This window comes from Schistocerca cancellata, chromosome 8 (assembly GCF_023864275.1).
Source record: "Schistocerca cancellata isolate TAMUIC-IGC-003103 chromosome 8, iqSchCanc2.1, whole genome shotgun sequence".
NCBI lineage: Eukaryota > Metazoa > Arthropoda > Insecta > Orthoptera > Acrididae > Schistocerca > Schistocerca cancellata.
The window spans coordinates 434961734-434978746 of NC_064633.1; the positions used below are offsets into that span (position 1 = coordinate 434961734).

Sequence of the window (17013 nt, forward strand, 5' to 3'; positions counted from 1 at the left end):
AATGGAACGTTTGATGGAGTCCACAAACGCTTGTCATGACCGTTTCTTGTTCTCCTTAATCATACGTCGGGCTTTTGTTCTCGCCACTCTAAAGGCTATAAGAGGGTCTGCCGAAGGGTGGCTTTGAAATCCACATGACTGTTCCGAATGGATAAATGGCAATCTTCCGTCCACCAAGGCATAGGTCGCGTCCTAAGATGACCTGGGGACTGCGGAATTGATTGGTCAGCGTCATGATGGACCTCTCGTGTGATGTGGTACACCCATTCCTGGACGCTGTCGCAGTTTTCAAACACAGCCAGCTGTCGGAAGAGCCTCCAATTAGCCATGCTGACCCTTCATGTCAGTGGATTCTCTGCAGGTGGGGCTCCATCCAGTAGGGGGGTGCGGTGTGGAAAGTTTCGCTGGAATAAAGGTTGTCAGTGACCTACCACTGAGCAGAGCCTGTGAGTGTGGGCAGCCAGAAAGAGAGATCAATGGCTGACAATGAACCCTTAGCTGAACAGAAATGAGTGGGAGGAGCTGTGCTGAGAATTCGCATCACATGAGACATCTGGAGGCTCTCCAAAACACGACCTCGAGGGCAACTAGTGGTCGAGCAACACGAGACGTGATTGCCACTAAAGTCGCCCACGAAGAGAATTGGGTTGGGGAGTTGTTTCACAAGAGCTATAAGAGCTTCAGAGGCTACAGCTTCATGAGGTACATACAACGAGCAAACTGTAAAACTCTAATGGAAATGAATTACAACTGTAACTACCTGCAGTTCAGTAGCCAGGGAGAGAACACAGGACGAACATGGTGACCCTTCCCATGGCTCCAGTAGGTCATCCTTGATGTACAGCATATAACACTGTATCACAGGGACGTCTTTATCTTTGAAATGAGTTTCTTCAAAACACAAGCACAAGGGGCGCGCCTGTGCTAGGAGTTTCAGTTCCTCCACATGACTCCTGAACCCATTGATATTCCACTGCAGTTTCGAAGCCATTTTAAAGGTGAGGATTTACTCTGTCTTTCCCCTTCTTGATATATCGCGGTGGCGATAAGGCAACAAATGGGATCACCTGAGGGACTCGCTGGTACACTTGGGCAAACTTCAAGGACCATAGCAGCGATGAAATTATCTCTGTCAGATCCATCAGACGACAGCACGGTCGATGGTCTGTTGGCTTCGGAACGAACTGCTTTGATCATTTGGCCTTCGACCCCAGCTTAGATTTTGGGGACGTTGACAAGGCTGATGGAAGAGAAACACCATGTGGAACCTCATCCATTGTCTGCTGTGAGGGTTTTCTGTCAATGATGGGGCTAATTCTTTAATACTTTAGCGATAGGGACCCGCAGTAAAGGATGGTAACTACATTTACAGGTAGATGTGCCCTACTTAAGAGTCACAGTCTTGGTGCTAACACTGACCTTCTGGACAGGCTGCATCAACATGGAGGGGAAAGACTAGACGAAAGTTGATGTCTGAGTGGTTTTAAATTCCTCATTTGCATTAGAGTACAGGTGACTTTAAATTCCCGAATCTTCTTTTCTTCAGTGCAGACAGGACAATCCGTACTCCAAACTAGATGGACCTGGGAGCAATTAACACAATTGGATGGCGCAGCGCACTGGATACCGTGTTCGTATGCTATGCTGCCACATCAGCCACATGTAACCCAACCGTTACAATCCTTGTTGGTGTGACAGAAGCATTGGCACTTGAAGCAGTGCATTCGATTGGGGACGTACCTTCTGACCTAAACATGAAGAAATCCTGCTGAAATACAGTCTGGCAACCTGAGATGACTGAATGTCAGAATAAATTATGCTGACCTATGGAGCTCCCTATCAACCCGCTTCATAAGACTTTGGGCGTCCATCACCAGTGCAACTGCCCACTCCACTTGTAGTTCTCTCCTATCGATACCCATAATGTCCTTGGAATTAACAACACCCTTAACACTATTTAACCCAATGTGAAACTCGTTAGTGGTGGGATATTCCCCAAGTTCAAATAAATGGCTCTGAGCACTATGGGACTTAACATCTGTGGTCATCAGTCCCCTAGAACTTAGAACTACTTAAACCTAACTAACCTAAGGACATCACACATATCCATGCCCGAAGCAGGATTCGAACCTGCGACCGTAGCAGTCCCGCAGTTCCGGACTGAGCGCCTAGAACCGCTAGACCACCGCGGCCGGCTATTCCCCAAGTAGCTAGGCATTCAGTTGGTTCTGTACTTGGGAAGCCTTCACAGTCTACAGCAGAAGAGTACCATTCTGTAGCCTATTGATAGATTTGAGTGGCCGAACAAGTCCTTTGAGTGCTTTATGGACATAAAATGGCGTCAGCTTTTCTAAAGGATCCTCGATACATTTGATAACAACAAAAACACTATCCATACAGGATGTGGTCTAGTATTGTGGATATTGTCATCGATATTCAGAGACGATCTAAGTGGACTAGCCACATGAGGCCGTTTTAGGATTTGGGTGGTAAGACTGCCCAACCGCCCACTTGAACCTTTGGGATTATAAGAATGAAATCTATTCTTCATGGTGTTCCCATGAACAGTTAGGGAGGAAACTCCACCCTCACAGAGTCCCTCATGTCTGGGTAGCGTTATACAACTGAGCTGCGGCAGGTTCCTCTCAGGTCGCCCGCTAATGACTGATGCACCGTAACAGCCATGCATCTCATCAGTGCGCAGCACACTTTGAGATTGGGGTTTCTTTTATAAATATTTTTACCATCCTCACGATCCGGGTGGTCAAACGAAGTTCCCCATTCCCAGAGACACACACGCTCTACCACCGCGCCCTGCGGTGTTCGCTGAAGCATGGTCAGAGCTTAAGGTGAAAGGGAACTGGTGGTGCCTACCAGTTCACAGCTGAAGAATCCCGGGATAGCCAAGCCCGTACTTAGAAAACAAATGCCGAGTCCCTGAAGGCTCGAACTTCTATTAGGATTCCCACGTCCCACGTGAATGCGCTACAAAAATATTCTATAAAAGGAGCAAGCAGTCTGCGTGGAATGTAATTCTTCAAATTTCAAAACGTAAGTGAAGAGAGTTACCGAGCCCCTGCACTTTATGAACAAGTATAACGCAACACATTTAATGTTACTCCATTGACTTCGCTGTGTCACTACAAGGCACACGTCACTAGGGAAAAAATTCTCAATATATTAGGTTTTATTTCGTAATAATACGTTCTACTGAACCAAATACTGAATTAATGTCCGTATGTTTGTGTAACAAGTAATACTGCATCTTGGACAAAGAGAAAAGAGCTACGGCCAATGGTAAACACCACGGACACTGAGAGAGGGGAAGTGAGTCTTTCACTTAATCTGATATACAACACTCTTCTTTTTAATTCTGATATGGCACCGTAATATAGATTTTTTTCTTTTTTTTTGAGACGAAAGGAAGTTATCAACATGTGCAGTCATTGTTGGGAACATGTACATTGTTAATGGATCCGGTATGTATATGGTAACTCTCTTTGAAATAGCGTTTTACAGGACCTTGCTGTAGACATTTGTGGCTTCGAAGCCATGTGCAACTGTTAGGGAGACGACCACCTGAAAGCACTTACCAGGGAAAGAATGCTGTTCCCAAGAATTTCTAGCACCGATGTGCAGAGAATGATTCTGTCCGAAGAGGCGAAAAACTGCCTACCAAGATCTACCTGTTAGGTGTTTCTGGCCACGTCAGGGACGGGGGTACCGGAGAGAAGTGAGGCCCCTAGCCAAGGCATTTTGACAGTGTCGTAAATACCAATTTGTGTAAAGAGTTAACAAACATAAAAATTCACGAGTTTCGATGTTCACCGCGGATCTGACGCTATCTATGGAGCCATCAGGTGTCATTGTACCTCTGCCTACTGAGTTTTTTGCAAAGCTTCAGGCCTTCAGACTAATTTTAGGATGGAACGCTAAATTTATGGTGGATTTCAAATGGTCTGTTTTGGGAAACAAAAGCATTTCTCACAGTTTAGACGAGGTCCGTGGCGGAACATGTGTAACGTTCAGCCCATCAAGGTAACGATCTCTGCAATAGATATGTTGATCACTTGAAAGCTATGAGAAAAATAAAAACACACTGTTTGAAGTGGCTGTGGGAAGACAGTTCGGGAGCGTAACATCTTCTCCACCCGGTACTGAAATTTGTCAGAGACTGGCTGCCTCTCCAGCAGGGAAAGAATATCATTACCTTTGCTTAGGATTGACTGGAAAGTAGAGCAAATGAGCTAGAGAGAAGCCATGGTAGCTGTGGAGTCTTCTGATTGGCATAAAATCATTGTGGGGGGAGATGCGTGGAAGTGCTTTTTAAATTTACCGAGGTTTGATGGAAAAGAACAAATGGAGAAATGGTGTTTCTGATTCAGAATCCAGTTGTTGTGAATCGCTTATATTTTAGGACACAGGTGCTCAGCGTGACTTCACATTGTCACTCGACTTGACTGGGGAGCATGTTGTGACGTCTTATCAGCACCATTTAGACCTTAGTCACCTTGGACAACTCGCTGTGCCGAGGATAATCTTATTCCCATCAGGTCTACTACCTTGACGTTTGATCCCTTTGTGTGCACTGCTATATCAGTGAGTCAAATTGGCCAATGGTATTACTAGCTAACAGGTGCGTCACATGCTGGAAGGTTTCAGGACGCCATCAGATAGATATTGCCCACGACTTTGCATATTTCGTGCCAGGGATAACGGATTATAGAGACGCACATCGCAACTCTGCAGACGCTTGCGCCACAACCGTGACATGAGACAGCGCTAAGCATCGAGAAAGAGGTATAATATTGCTGCTCCAGCTTGTTAAGGCAAACATAATAACAGTCTGGACACTTGTTCTCAGGTGCACTAATACAGAATAACTTCTGGGTAGAACGAATTCCTCAAAGTCTACTCAGCGTTAGATAATTTTAAATTGCGTTATCCATGTTTTGAGCAAGGACAAATAGATTAAACAGGTAAACCGTACTCTTTGCCAACCAAACGCAACCCATTGGAATGCTAATTATTTGTTGTTTCTATTTGTATTGCCATACGTGAATGATTTATTTGTCTTTTCCATTACTTGTGTTTTATGATCAATAAATTCTTGACGCTTTTATACAAGATTAATCCTGCGTCGATATATTAATCAGCCATCAATAATTTATGTGGCAACCATTTCATAACATTATTTCAGTATTCCAATTTTACCTAAGATTCTCACGAAAGTGATAACCTCCAGTGCAAGCTAGGAAACGCAAATACCGTCAGAGGGTATGATTAATTTAGCGGATGCATAGCCAGATAGACATATGAAAGGCTTATAAGTTAAAGGATTGCTGTGAGGGTGAACTTACAACCACCTGTAGTCCTTCAAATCAAGCCGCTAAACCAGTGTAGTCTAGCGACACATCACTGGTGATCGACTGTGTATTCCTTTTCAAGGTAGTGCCGCCAATGTCGAACGGGGAGGAAATTGTTAGTCGAGATCATAAGAAATTGATTAATACTAGCACGAATAACTTGTTCGTAAACATCTTACTTCTGAAACATTCATTTCCTAACATTAAATTCTCATATCCGCAACCATCTTAACACTGTTTAGAGTGTTACAAATCCCGAAATCGAAAAAGGGACAATACGTCAAAGCAAAGCCGGATTGGCAGCATTCATTGGCACCTCACCATTTGTTTTTGGAAGGTGAACCTTCCTCGGCATAAAAACATTTTCGCCTGATGGTTTTAGGTAAATGGTTTCAACAACCATCTAGTATCTCGCAAACGTCTTTTGATCACTATTGCTCAACAATTCCAATATTATTCGTTTTATTTTGTACAATAACTACTCTCATAATCACCAGTTCTAGAAACTACAAGCACGCCGGAGTTAGAAACATACACACCAATAGTGACAACGCAGCCTTCTGATGGATCAACACTGGTGGTTCAAGGAGGTCTTGATGACTCACCAGAAGCAACGACGGCACCTGCACTACATACGACTCCGGCTTCAGGTATGAACTGTTTACATTTCTACTGTTTTCACTATTGCTGTATAACTTCGATTTACGTACTTGCATCATTCATAGGATCAAGCTAGCTCCAGCAATCGTTAGATCGTTAGATGCCTACGCTTTGAAGATCTCTGTACTTGTGGTTGTGCTGTGTATAAGGGCTGCTTCTCGTTGCATTCATGTATGGAACTCAGGATAAAGGACTTCCTTAGCGCCTCAGAGTGTGATGTAAACTGTCTTAATCACGTCCTGGTGGCCCCTGCAGTAAAGAAACGTGGGAGCTGTAATACATTCCTAAGTTACATGCTTAAATCTGGTTATTTCTACTGAAGTAGGCCTTCGTACTATAGCTGACGTCAATCAATAAACGCCTACCAGTAAGGGATTTTTAGCATTTCCCTAAGGCTCAAGCAGGGGTTCAAACCAAACTACAATTCCAAGAAAGATGCAACATCTTCAAGGACTTTGTTCAATGACACCAGAATATAACATGTGCTTACTGAGGGCTTGTAGTGTTAGTGATTTATTTGTAACGTTCATCATAAATCAGTTGGCGCTGACGAGAGAGCAGCCTGTGGCCCCTCTGCTGTAGCTCTGAATCCAGTGACAGTGCTGGATTTAAGGGCGAACAGTGTTTGGAACACTCATTCAGGAGTACAACCATCCGCCGCAGGGAAGTACCTACGCCTGTTGAACAACTTAAGGCACTTCTATGGCATCGCATTGTGGATCTGTTGGAACTGGACGGACGAATCGACGGATGCTGCACATGTTGGGCACAGTGTATCAATGGTGCGTCTCTGCTTTCAGCAGTGGTCTGTGAAATCTTGTTTGACCTTTAGACCGGATTCTGCAAGTCCGCGCAGTACAGACACACTTCAATTAGGACGCACTTATCGAGCAGCAGTGGCCGGCCGAAATTCATCCGGGGGAGAAACCTGGGCCCATATTCTACCTTATGCGTCACCATGGACCGCTGGAAACTGTTTGGTTGCAGCAGGACCAGTACGACGTGTGCCTCTCGCTACTGACACTATGACACACAGAAGCATGGCTTCTCTGGTGTCGTGAAACAGTCGACTGGAAGGTGTCTTCAGTGATCAGAGTAGGTTCTTAATTTTACCCTGGTCTGCTGCCATAGTCAGGCTAAACTTTTGAAATGGATGTTCCACCATTTGATTTTGCCTACGGCCCTATCGCAGTGGTAACACCGGTTCCCGTCAGGACACGGAAGTAAGCGCTATCGAGCTTGGCTAGCATCTGGACGGATGACCGTGTAGCTCTATCGAGCGCTGTTGGCAAGCGGGACGCGCTTAGCCCTTTTGAGGCCACTTGAAGAGCTACTTCATTGAATGGAGCGACTTGGCCTGGATGAGTGGTGTACTGACAACGTGCCCTACCGTATCCATATCCACTGAGGCCTTCGTCTGAGGATGGCACTGCGGTCGGTTGGTAACGTTGACCCTTCTGAGACCTGTTCGGACGAAAAGAGTTAACAATCATGATTTTGGCCTTTGACCATTTTCAGGTACCACACATTTGGGCATCATAGGACTTTTATAAACGAAGTCTTCATCGAAATATGTTAAATTTGCTTATATAATGCTGCAACAAAAACACTTTCACCAAGTGTCTGGCAGAAACAAGACAAACATTTGTGATAACACACACACACACACATAGGACAATTATTCACTGTATGGTAAACGTGTTTGTTTTATTCCTACCAGGCATATTGTGAATGTGTTCTCGTTTTTTATACTGTGAACCCCTGCGTTATATGACAAAATTTAATCTATTTAGATGTGATTTCTTTCATTGAAATCAGATCATGCCCAACATCGTGGTACTTCTAAACGGCCAAGGGCGGAAATCTTGATTGTGCAATAAAATAAACGACTATACAGTTAAATGGCGGAACTTTCGTTTCAGATTGTTGCTTCTGTCTGTATGAGAATCATCGAAGAACGCCTATAAGGCACAGACCTGGTGAGCGGTCTGTTCTGGAATACATTCGCCAACCGCGGGACTGCTACGGTCGCAGGTTCGAATCCTGCCTCGGGCATGGGTGTGTGTGATGTCCTTAGGTTAGTTAGGATTAAGTAGTTCTAAGTTCTAGGGGACTTATGACCTAAGATGTTGAGTCCCATAGTGCTCAGAGCCATTTGAACCAATACATTCGCCAACAACACACAGGACACATCCCAGGCTTCGTGATTTAGGGGAATACCAGTTACAATCTGCGGTCACTTTTAGTGTTTATGGAGGGTAAAGTAGCCAGTACCTCTTACACTGCATATGTGCGACTGCTCTTTCTTCGACAGCGAGGTGATATGCTTCTTCAGCAGGACAATGCACGTCCACATAACTGCTGTTGCCACGCCACGTGCTCTTCCTGTCAATTGAACAGGTATGGGACCTAATGAAGCAGGAACTTATCCGTTCTCCTGAGCTTGAAAAATTGGTGAAATTCAACAAAAGGTGCAAGAAGCCTGAGGCGGTCAACCGTAAGATGACTTTTGCCACCCTTATGATCGTTCGCATGCGGGAATACCCGCCTGTGTATTAGGCACAGGAAAAAGCACTGTGCATTCATGAGACGGTTTGATAATCCTTTACTGTGACATGTCTGCTTCATTTAGTCTGAATTCGTTATCACATGTTTCTACAATAGTGTATTACAGCCACATCGCTTGTCAATAAAATTACCTTGTCCTTGAAGGTGCTGCATTTTCTTCTGGTACTGTATGAAAGTTCGTACTGCACTTCTTTATGTAAGTTCTATGCCAACTGTTAGTCCTGTTGCGTGTGAAATCCATACACGTGAGTAATATTATAGACTGAGTCACCGGAGAGTTTCAAAGTGATGCCCTTTTTAAGCTTATTGTATATTTCCATTATCATATCAATGACCGAGCGGTTCTAGGCGCTTCAGTCCGGAATCGCAAGCCTGCTACGGCCGCAGGTTCGAATCCTGCCTCGGGCATGGATGTGAGTGGTTTCCTTAGGTTAGTTAGGCTTAAGTAGTTCTAAGTCTAGGGGACTGATGACCTCAGATGTTCAGCCCATAGTGCTTAGAGCCATTTGAACCATATCAATAACGCGTAGTACAGCACTTGCTACACCAGCCCTGTCACTAGACTAACGTGATCATTACATTCCATGTGTCCACAAACTTGTAGTCGCAGGTATTTGTGTGAGTTGGCATCGCGCTCATTGCTAACAAAACGATTTTGGGATTAGCGAGTTGCATAATTTTACCCTTCAGAACATAAAACGCAAGTTGCCAATCTGCTCACCTTTCAGATCTTTGCAAGGTCTTATTGGACGTTTCTAGAAAGTACTTCAGCACACGCAATAGTATAATCTGAAAATAGTCCGATGTTGCTGTTAGTAATATTTGCTATATCATTAATAACAAGCTTGAACAGATGGTGCAAGGCTCTTCTCCAAGGCATCCATCAGTCAGTATCCATTATTCTCCGTCAAAAATTAAGTTCAGCGCCATCCCTATCAAGAAATCCTTAGTATAATCACCTATTTATCGAATTTCATTTGTGCGGTATGGAATGCGTCTGTGTTTCAGAAAATATGTTGCACATGATACGTTAAAAGAAACTGGTACTGGCAGTAGTCACTTCCTGGAACCTCCCGATTATGTAAGTCGTAACTGAGCACCGTTTCCTTGATTAAAATTAATTAATGCAAGATATCTCTCCAGGGGCAGATGCGGACTCTGACCACAATCTATTGGTTATGACCCGTAGATTAAAACTGAAGAAACTGCAAAAAGGTGGGAATTTAAGGAGATGGGACCTGGATAAACTGAAAGAACCAGAGGTTGTACAGAGTTTCAGGAAGAGCATAAGTGAATTATTGACAGATATGGGGGAAAGAAATACAGTAGAAGAAGAATGGGTAGCTTCGAGGGATGAAGTAGTGAAGGCAGCAGAGCATCAAGTAGGTAAAAAGACGAGGGCTAGTAGAAATCCTTGGGCAGCATCAAGTAGGTAAAAAGACGAGGGCTAGTAGAAATCCTTGGGCAACAGAAGAAATATTGAATTTAATTGATGAAAGGAGAAAATATAAAAATGCAGTAAATGAAGCAGGCAAAAAGGAATGCAAACGTCTCAAAAATGAGATCGACAGGAAGCGCAAAATGGCTAAGCAGGGATGGCTAGAGGACAAATGCAAGGATGTAGTGGCTGATCTCACTAGGAGTAAGATAGATACTGCCTACAGGAAAATTAAAGATACCTTTGGAGATAAGAGAACCACTTGTATGAACATCAAGAGCACAGATGGAAATCCAGTTCTAAGCAAAAAAGGGAAGGCAGAAAGGTGGAAGGAGTATATAGAGGGTCTATACAAGGGCGATGCACTTGAGGACAATATTATGGAAATGGAAGAGGATGTAGATGAAGACGAAATGGGAAATACAATACTGCGTGAAGAGTTTGACAAAGCACTGAAAGACCTGAGTCGAAAGAAGCCCCCGAGAGTAGACAACATACCATTAGAACTACTGACGGCCTTGGGAGAGCCAGTCCTGACAAAACTCTACCATCTGGTGAGCAAGTTGTATCAGACAGGCGAAATACACTCAGACTTCAAGAAGTATATAATAATTCCAATCCCAAAGAAAGCAGGTGTTGACAGATGTTAAAAATTACCGAACAATCAGTTTAATAAGTCACAGCTGCAAAATACTAACGCAAATTCTTTACAGACGAATGGTAAAACTAGTTGAAGCCGACCTCGGGGAAGATCAGTTTGAATTCCGTAGAAATACTGGAACACGTGAGGCAATACTGATCTTAACTGATCTTAGAAGAAAGATTAAGGAAAGGCAAACCTACGTTTCTAGCATTTGTAGACTTAGAGAAAGCTTTTGACAATGTTGACTCTCTATCAAATTCTAAAGGTGACAGGGGTAAAATACAGGGAGCGAAAGGCTATTTTCTTTTTGTACAGAAACCAGATGGCAGTTATAAGAATCGAGGGACATGAAAGGGAAGCAGTGGTTGGGAAGGGAGTAAGACAGGGTTGTAGCCTCTCCCCGATGTTATTCAATCTGTATATTGAGGAAAGCAGTAAAGGAAACAAAAGAAAATTTCGGAGTAGGTATTAAAATCCATGGAGAAGAAATAACAACTTTGAGGTTCGCCGATGACATTGTAATTCTGTCAGAGACAGCAAAGGACTTGGAAGAGCAGTTGAACGGAATGGATGGTGTCTTGAAGGGAGGATATAAGATGAACATCAACAGAAGCTAAACGAGGATAATGGATTGTAGTCGAATTAAGTCGGGTGAGGTTCAGGGTGTTAGATTAGGAAATGAGACACTTAAAGTAGTAAAGGAGTTTTGCTGTTTGGGGAGCAAAATAACTGATGATTGTCGAAGTAGAGAGGATATAAAATGTAGACTGGCAATGGCAAGGAATGCGTTTCTGAAGAAGAGAAATTTGTTAACATCGAGTATAGATTTAAGTGTCAGGAAGTCAATTCTGAAAGTAATTGTATGGAGTGTAGCCATGTATGGAAGCGAAACGTGGATGGTAAATAGTTGGGACAAGAAGAGAATAGAAGCTGTCGAAATGTGATGCTACAGAAGAATGCTGAAGATTAGATGGGTAGATCATGTAACTAATGAGGAAGTATTGAATAGGATTTGGGGGAAGATACGTTTGTGGCAAAACTTGACCAGAAGAAGGGATCGGTTGGTATGACATGTCTGAAGCATCAAGGGATCACCAATTTAGTATTGGAGGGTAGCGTGGGGGGTAAAAACCGTAGAGAGAGACCAAGAAATGAATACACTAAGCAGATTCAGAATGCTGTAGGTTGCAGTAGGTAATGGGAAATGAAGAAGCTTGCACAGGATAGAGTAGCATGGAGAGTTGCATCGAACCAGTCTCAGGACTGAAGACCACAATAACAACATCCTTCTAGTGGCTTGATTTCGAAATAGTTACTTGTGGTTACCTTGCAGTTCCAACACAGTTCATTATCTTTTGTTTGCTAATTGCACTCTTTATCCTCTGTTGCAGAACCGATAACGCCAACACCAACAGTACTTACCACAGTTTCATCTATGGATGGGTCTGAATTGAAACCTTCTGTACCTGAACTAACAACAGCTGCAGTGCCACCGACAACTTCTGCACCAGGTACCCATTTTGTTTTCTTTGTCACTTTTACTGATGCAGTAACAGTTCCGAATTACGTGCCTTGCATATCTCAACAGATGATATCCAGTCAGTTCTAACAAACGTTAAAAGGACTACAAAAGCCAGGAAAATAACAAGACCTCAGCTGTTGTCTTGTGTAACATAACAATTAAACATTTACTCAGATAGTTAACATTCTTCTTCGTCTTTCGTTTCACCCTCTTTGGGGTACGCTGGATCAATCATTTCTTTGTACGTTGTTCTTTTCTTAGCGCCCAGTATTTTTTCATTCTTTCTAATCTTCTTCTCCTCACTCCTTCCGAGATGAAGGGTAATGACTTTTGTGTGGATTTGTCTTTGAAGCTTATGTTTTCATCTTTAGTAATTAATTTAGCAGTTCGATCAATAAGTGAATTATCTGACATCTTTAATTCCACTAGGTCTTTCTCAGTTTCTTTAAACCAGTTGGGCTTCGTTTTTCGGTTACGGAAGAAGTCAAAGATATGTTTAGTTAATCTGTTGGAAATCATTCTGAGAAGATGACCATAATAATCATATCTCCTTTTTCGCATAGAATCTGAAAGTTTTTCAATTTTCTTCAATTTTCTTCTTTTCATTTTTGATGTACATGATCTTATTGTCTTGAAATTTTGGCCCAATGATTTTTGTTAAATTTTTTCTTTCTTTTAGCTCAAGTTTCTCCATTTGGCCTTTGAAATTCATGTTAAGTGTTTCTACTGCATACAGTGATTCTGGCTTAATCACTGTCTTGTAATGTGTAATTTTGGATCCCCATGAAAGGGATTTTTTGTTGTATGAATTTTTTGTTAGTTGGAAGGCCAATTCAAGTTTATGTTTCCTGGATTCCATTGCTTTGCTTTCCCCAGCAATCCAACTAATCCATTCTCCGAGATATTTGATGTCTTTTACTATTTCAATCTTCTGTTCTTGAACTTTGAGGTATTTACATGAGTGCTTGATGTTTGTCAATATCTTAGTTTTTTCAAAGGAGATATGAAGACCAATTTTAGCTGCTTGTTTCTTTAGTTCAAGGATTTTCTCCCGTGCTTCTTCCATTTTTCAGCTAACAGGGCCATATCATCTGCAAAAGCAATGCAATTTACTTTAAGGTTCTTCTTTTTGCAACCCAGTCTTATACCACTCCTAATATTTGTGTTCCATTATCTGACTACTTTCTCAAGCGCACAATTGAACAGCAACGGTGAGAGCCCATCGCCCTGTCACACTCCAGTTTTATTTGAAAGGGTTCCGATAGTTCGCCCATAAATTTAACTTTCAAAAATGTATTTGTAAGAGTCGCTTTTATAATATTAGTTGTTTTCTTATCCAACCCCATTTCTTCCAGGACTGATAATAGAGATTCTCTGTCAATCGAATCATACGCTTTTATGAAATCAATGAAGGAGGTTACGTATGTCTTTGCCCTTGATTTTTGGTATGCCGTAATGTTTTTGAGATTTAGTATTTGTTCCGAACATGATCTACCCTTCCTAAAACTTCCCTGGTATTCCCCGATTTGCGGATCCAATTGCGGCTCTGCCCTGTTCAAAAGGACTTTAGAAAGAATCTTGAACGTTATATCAAGCAGTGATATTCCTCTGTACTTGTTGGTGTCTATCTTCAAACCTTTCTTGTGGATAGGCTGGATGAGAGCTGTTCTCCACTCTACGGGGATCTCTTCTTCATTCCAGATTTGATCGAAAACACACTTTAGGGATGTAACTGCATTTTTGTCAGTCTTTTTTCCATAGTTTGGCCACAATTCGATTTTCTCCGGGCGCCTTGTTGTTTTTAAGTTCTGAAATGACCTTCTGTAGTTCTTCAGTCGTCGGTGGTTCTGAATCCGGTTTCTAACGGTTGTTTGTGGTGGATTAAAATTTTTCAAGGATGGGTTCACAATTCAAGAGTTTCTCAAAGTAGCCTGCTAGTATTTTGCAGTTTTTCGTGTTGTTGTGAGCGATGGACCCATTTATATCTCGAAATTGGAGGGTGGGTGCTTTGTATCTTGATAACCTTTGTTTGAAAGTTCTGTAAAAGCTTCTTGTGTTGTTTTTAGCAAATTATTCATCAATTTGGAGGAGAGTTTTGTTTTCATGTGTCTTCTAAATCCTTTTTATATTTTTATCTACCAGTTTTCTAACTGTAATGAAATTCAGTCTACTTTCTTCTGTTTTCTGTGATTGCATTTTGCTATGCCTGTTTTCTTGTTTCAATGAGGGCATCACATTCCAGCGACCACCAGGCATGTTTTTTACTTTTTTTGTTAGGTGCTATCCGTTCGGCTGTAGTAATGAGGTTTTCCTTGATAGCCCCCCATCTTTGTGTCTGAATGGTTTCTGTTGCTTTTGTAAATTCATGTGACTTTAATATTATTTCTGTGCTATACTTCCGGCCCTTAATTTGTTTCATGCTGCGTTTCCTGTTCGGTATGACTTTGAACTTAATTTGAGAAAGGTAGTGGTCTGAATCCAAGTTTGTACCCTTGAGTACCCTAACATTCATGATTTCTTTGTTAGAAATCTTCTTGATTGCCACATGATCAAGTTGAAATTCCCCAAGGCTAGGATTTGGGGATACCCATGTCTTTTGTCTTCGTGGTAGTTTCTTGAAAGCTGTGGATTTAAGAATTAAATTGTGAGCTTGGCAAAGTTCTATTAGTCTCACACCATTTCTGTTTGTTCTCTTGTGTGCAGGATAGTTTCCATCTATTTTCTTATATCTTTTTTCTTTACCAATCTGTGCATTAAAATCTCCAAGGAGAATGATGATGTTTTTATCTGGAATTTTCTTAATAATGTCATCTAGATGATTCCAAAAGGCCTCCACTTTTTCCTTGTTTTTCGTGTTATCCTCGTTTATAGGGCCATGTGCATTGATAATTGTGTAGATTCTGTTTGTGCTTGTGAATGTAAGACTTGAGATTATTTTTGATTGGGAATCAAAGCCAACTATTGAGTTCAAGATTTGTTTGTTGATTATAAAGGCTGCCCCAACATGTGGTACATTTTTCATTACTCTCGGCCCCACTTTACCTTTGTATACCCTAAAACCTTCGGAATCGAGGTAACTGTATCCATGTATCGTGTTTCTTGAATGGCTGTTATGAGTGCGTTGTGGTTCTTTAGTGTATCTCTTAGATGTTTTAGTTTTCCGGTTTTCAACAATGAGTTTGCATTGAAAGTTGCTTGGTACGTTGATTGCTTATGTTGAAATTTGGATGAGATTCCAAGACACTCCGACTTGTCTTTCTGCAATTTTGTAGACTCCCCAGAATCCGAATGTCTGCTGACGTACTGGCGTACGGTGGAGCGTCCACCTGGGTAAAATAGTTTACATCACACACTTCCATGATTGATGAAAGTTATTTTGGGTGTGGCCCAAAGGCCACAAACATTATTAATACTAATTATTAACATTATTATGCAAACATTAGTATGCAAACATTATTATGCTAATATCACATCAGTGATAGCATTAAATTATGAATCTACTGTGGCTGTGACACAGCGTTTTAAATAGTCAATTGCAAAACCGTATGAAGATATCCTGCAACTGCATTTCTATCCCTAATGGTTTAATCAGGGTAGAAATTGATAAAATCGCTGCACCTATTTGTGGCTTGTATTTTGTGCGGCTCCAAGCTAACTCATGCGATTTTACAGTAATCTGTGCTTGAGAAGATAACCCGTTAGTTAACATCGAGTTCGCTCTTAGTAGTCCCATTGACAGAGGTTTGTGTTCTGGGGAACACAGCGTATCATGAAGAAGGTACTGTCATTGATTATACATGAGGGTGGATAATCTGTAGCCATCTTCATTCCAAGTAATTGGCATTGTCGAACACTTTTCGGTGCGTATACCGGGTGATTCCGTGATGATGTTACAATCTTTCATGGGTGATGGTGAAGGGTAAATGTATCAGTTTGGGATAAGAGATCGCCGTCCAGCACCGACCGAGTTGAAAATTATAGGCGATAATTGTTAAAAAGTATATCGGCTCAACCACTTGTTTATAGGGTAAAACACTAAGATTGACACGTTTCGGAAGTCAAGCTTCCATCATCAGAATAATAAAAAGTAAAAGAACGTGTTAAAATTCGCTAAAATGGAACATGCACCAGGCACAATAAAATTGATAATAAAATTAAAACATCGTGGCCACTTCCCTTGTTGCAGCCGTGTCTTCCAAGGTGCATCTCCATCTAGTCGTCAAAATATAAAAAACTCTAAAATGATGTCGCCTATGGTGTTCAACATCTAACCACATGGCTCTCTCCTCTATCGTCGTAAACCGCCCGTGCGTCTTCGTTGATACCATACACCCCGCAGTGAAACACGACACTGAAACGCGAATGAGCTCATGCGCAAGTAAACAAGGAACTCACAGAGATATCTATACAAACAGATAACGTATACATGTTCCAAGTACCTCATGAAATGATGGTGGTATCCTGCCAATTGCTAAAAATGTAGTTACGAAAAGAAACCAGTGAAATGTTTGAAAAAGTAATTTGTATCACCAGTTAGCTGTTCATTCAGTGTGTTCTGATTATCCACGCTATGTATCGTAATTTCCGGCTGTTCTAGTTGATCCAGCTTTTTGCCTTTGTCCTGTCTTTGTAAAATAACGAGATCCTGATCTATTCCCAAAATGGGCTGTCCCATTTCCCAAATATGAGTGGCTACAGCTGACTTTTCGAAATTATTAAGCCGGAAAGCATCGCTATGTTCTTTGTAACGTACTTTAAAGGACCTACCAGTTTGGCCTACATAGCTTGCCTTGCACATGTTACACTGAATTTTATA

General features: G+C 41.9%; 1 protein-coding gene across 1 annotated transcript in view; it reads left to right on the forward strand.

Moving 5' to 3' along the window:
- Window positions 1-17013, forward strand: part of LOC126095615 (mucin-5AC-like) — a 161988-nt gene that overhangs the window by 46473 nt on the left and 98502 nt on the right. The window contains exons 6-7 of the mRNA XM_049910383.1: window positions 5864-6016; window positions 12067-12186. Of these exons, the coding sequence (XP_049766340.1) occupies window positions 5864-6016; window positions 12067-12186 (273 nt within the window). The remainder of the gene's footprint in view (window positions 1-5863; window positions 6017-12066; window positions 12187-17013) is intronic.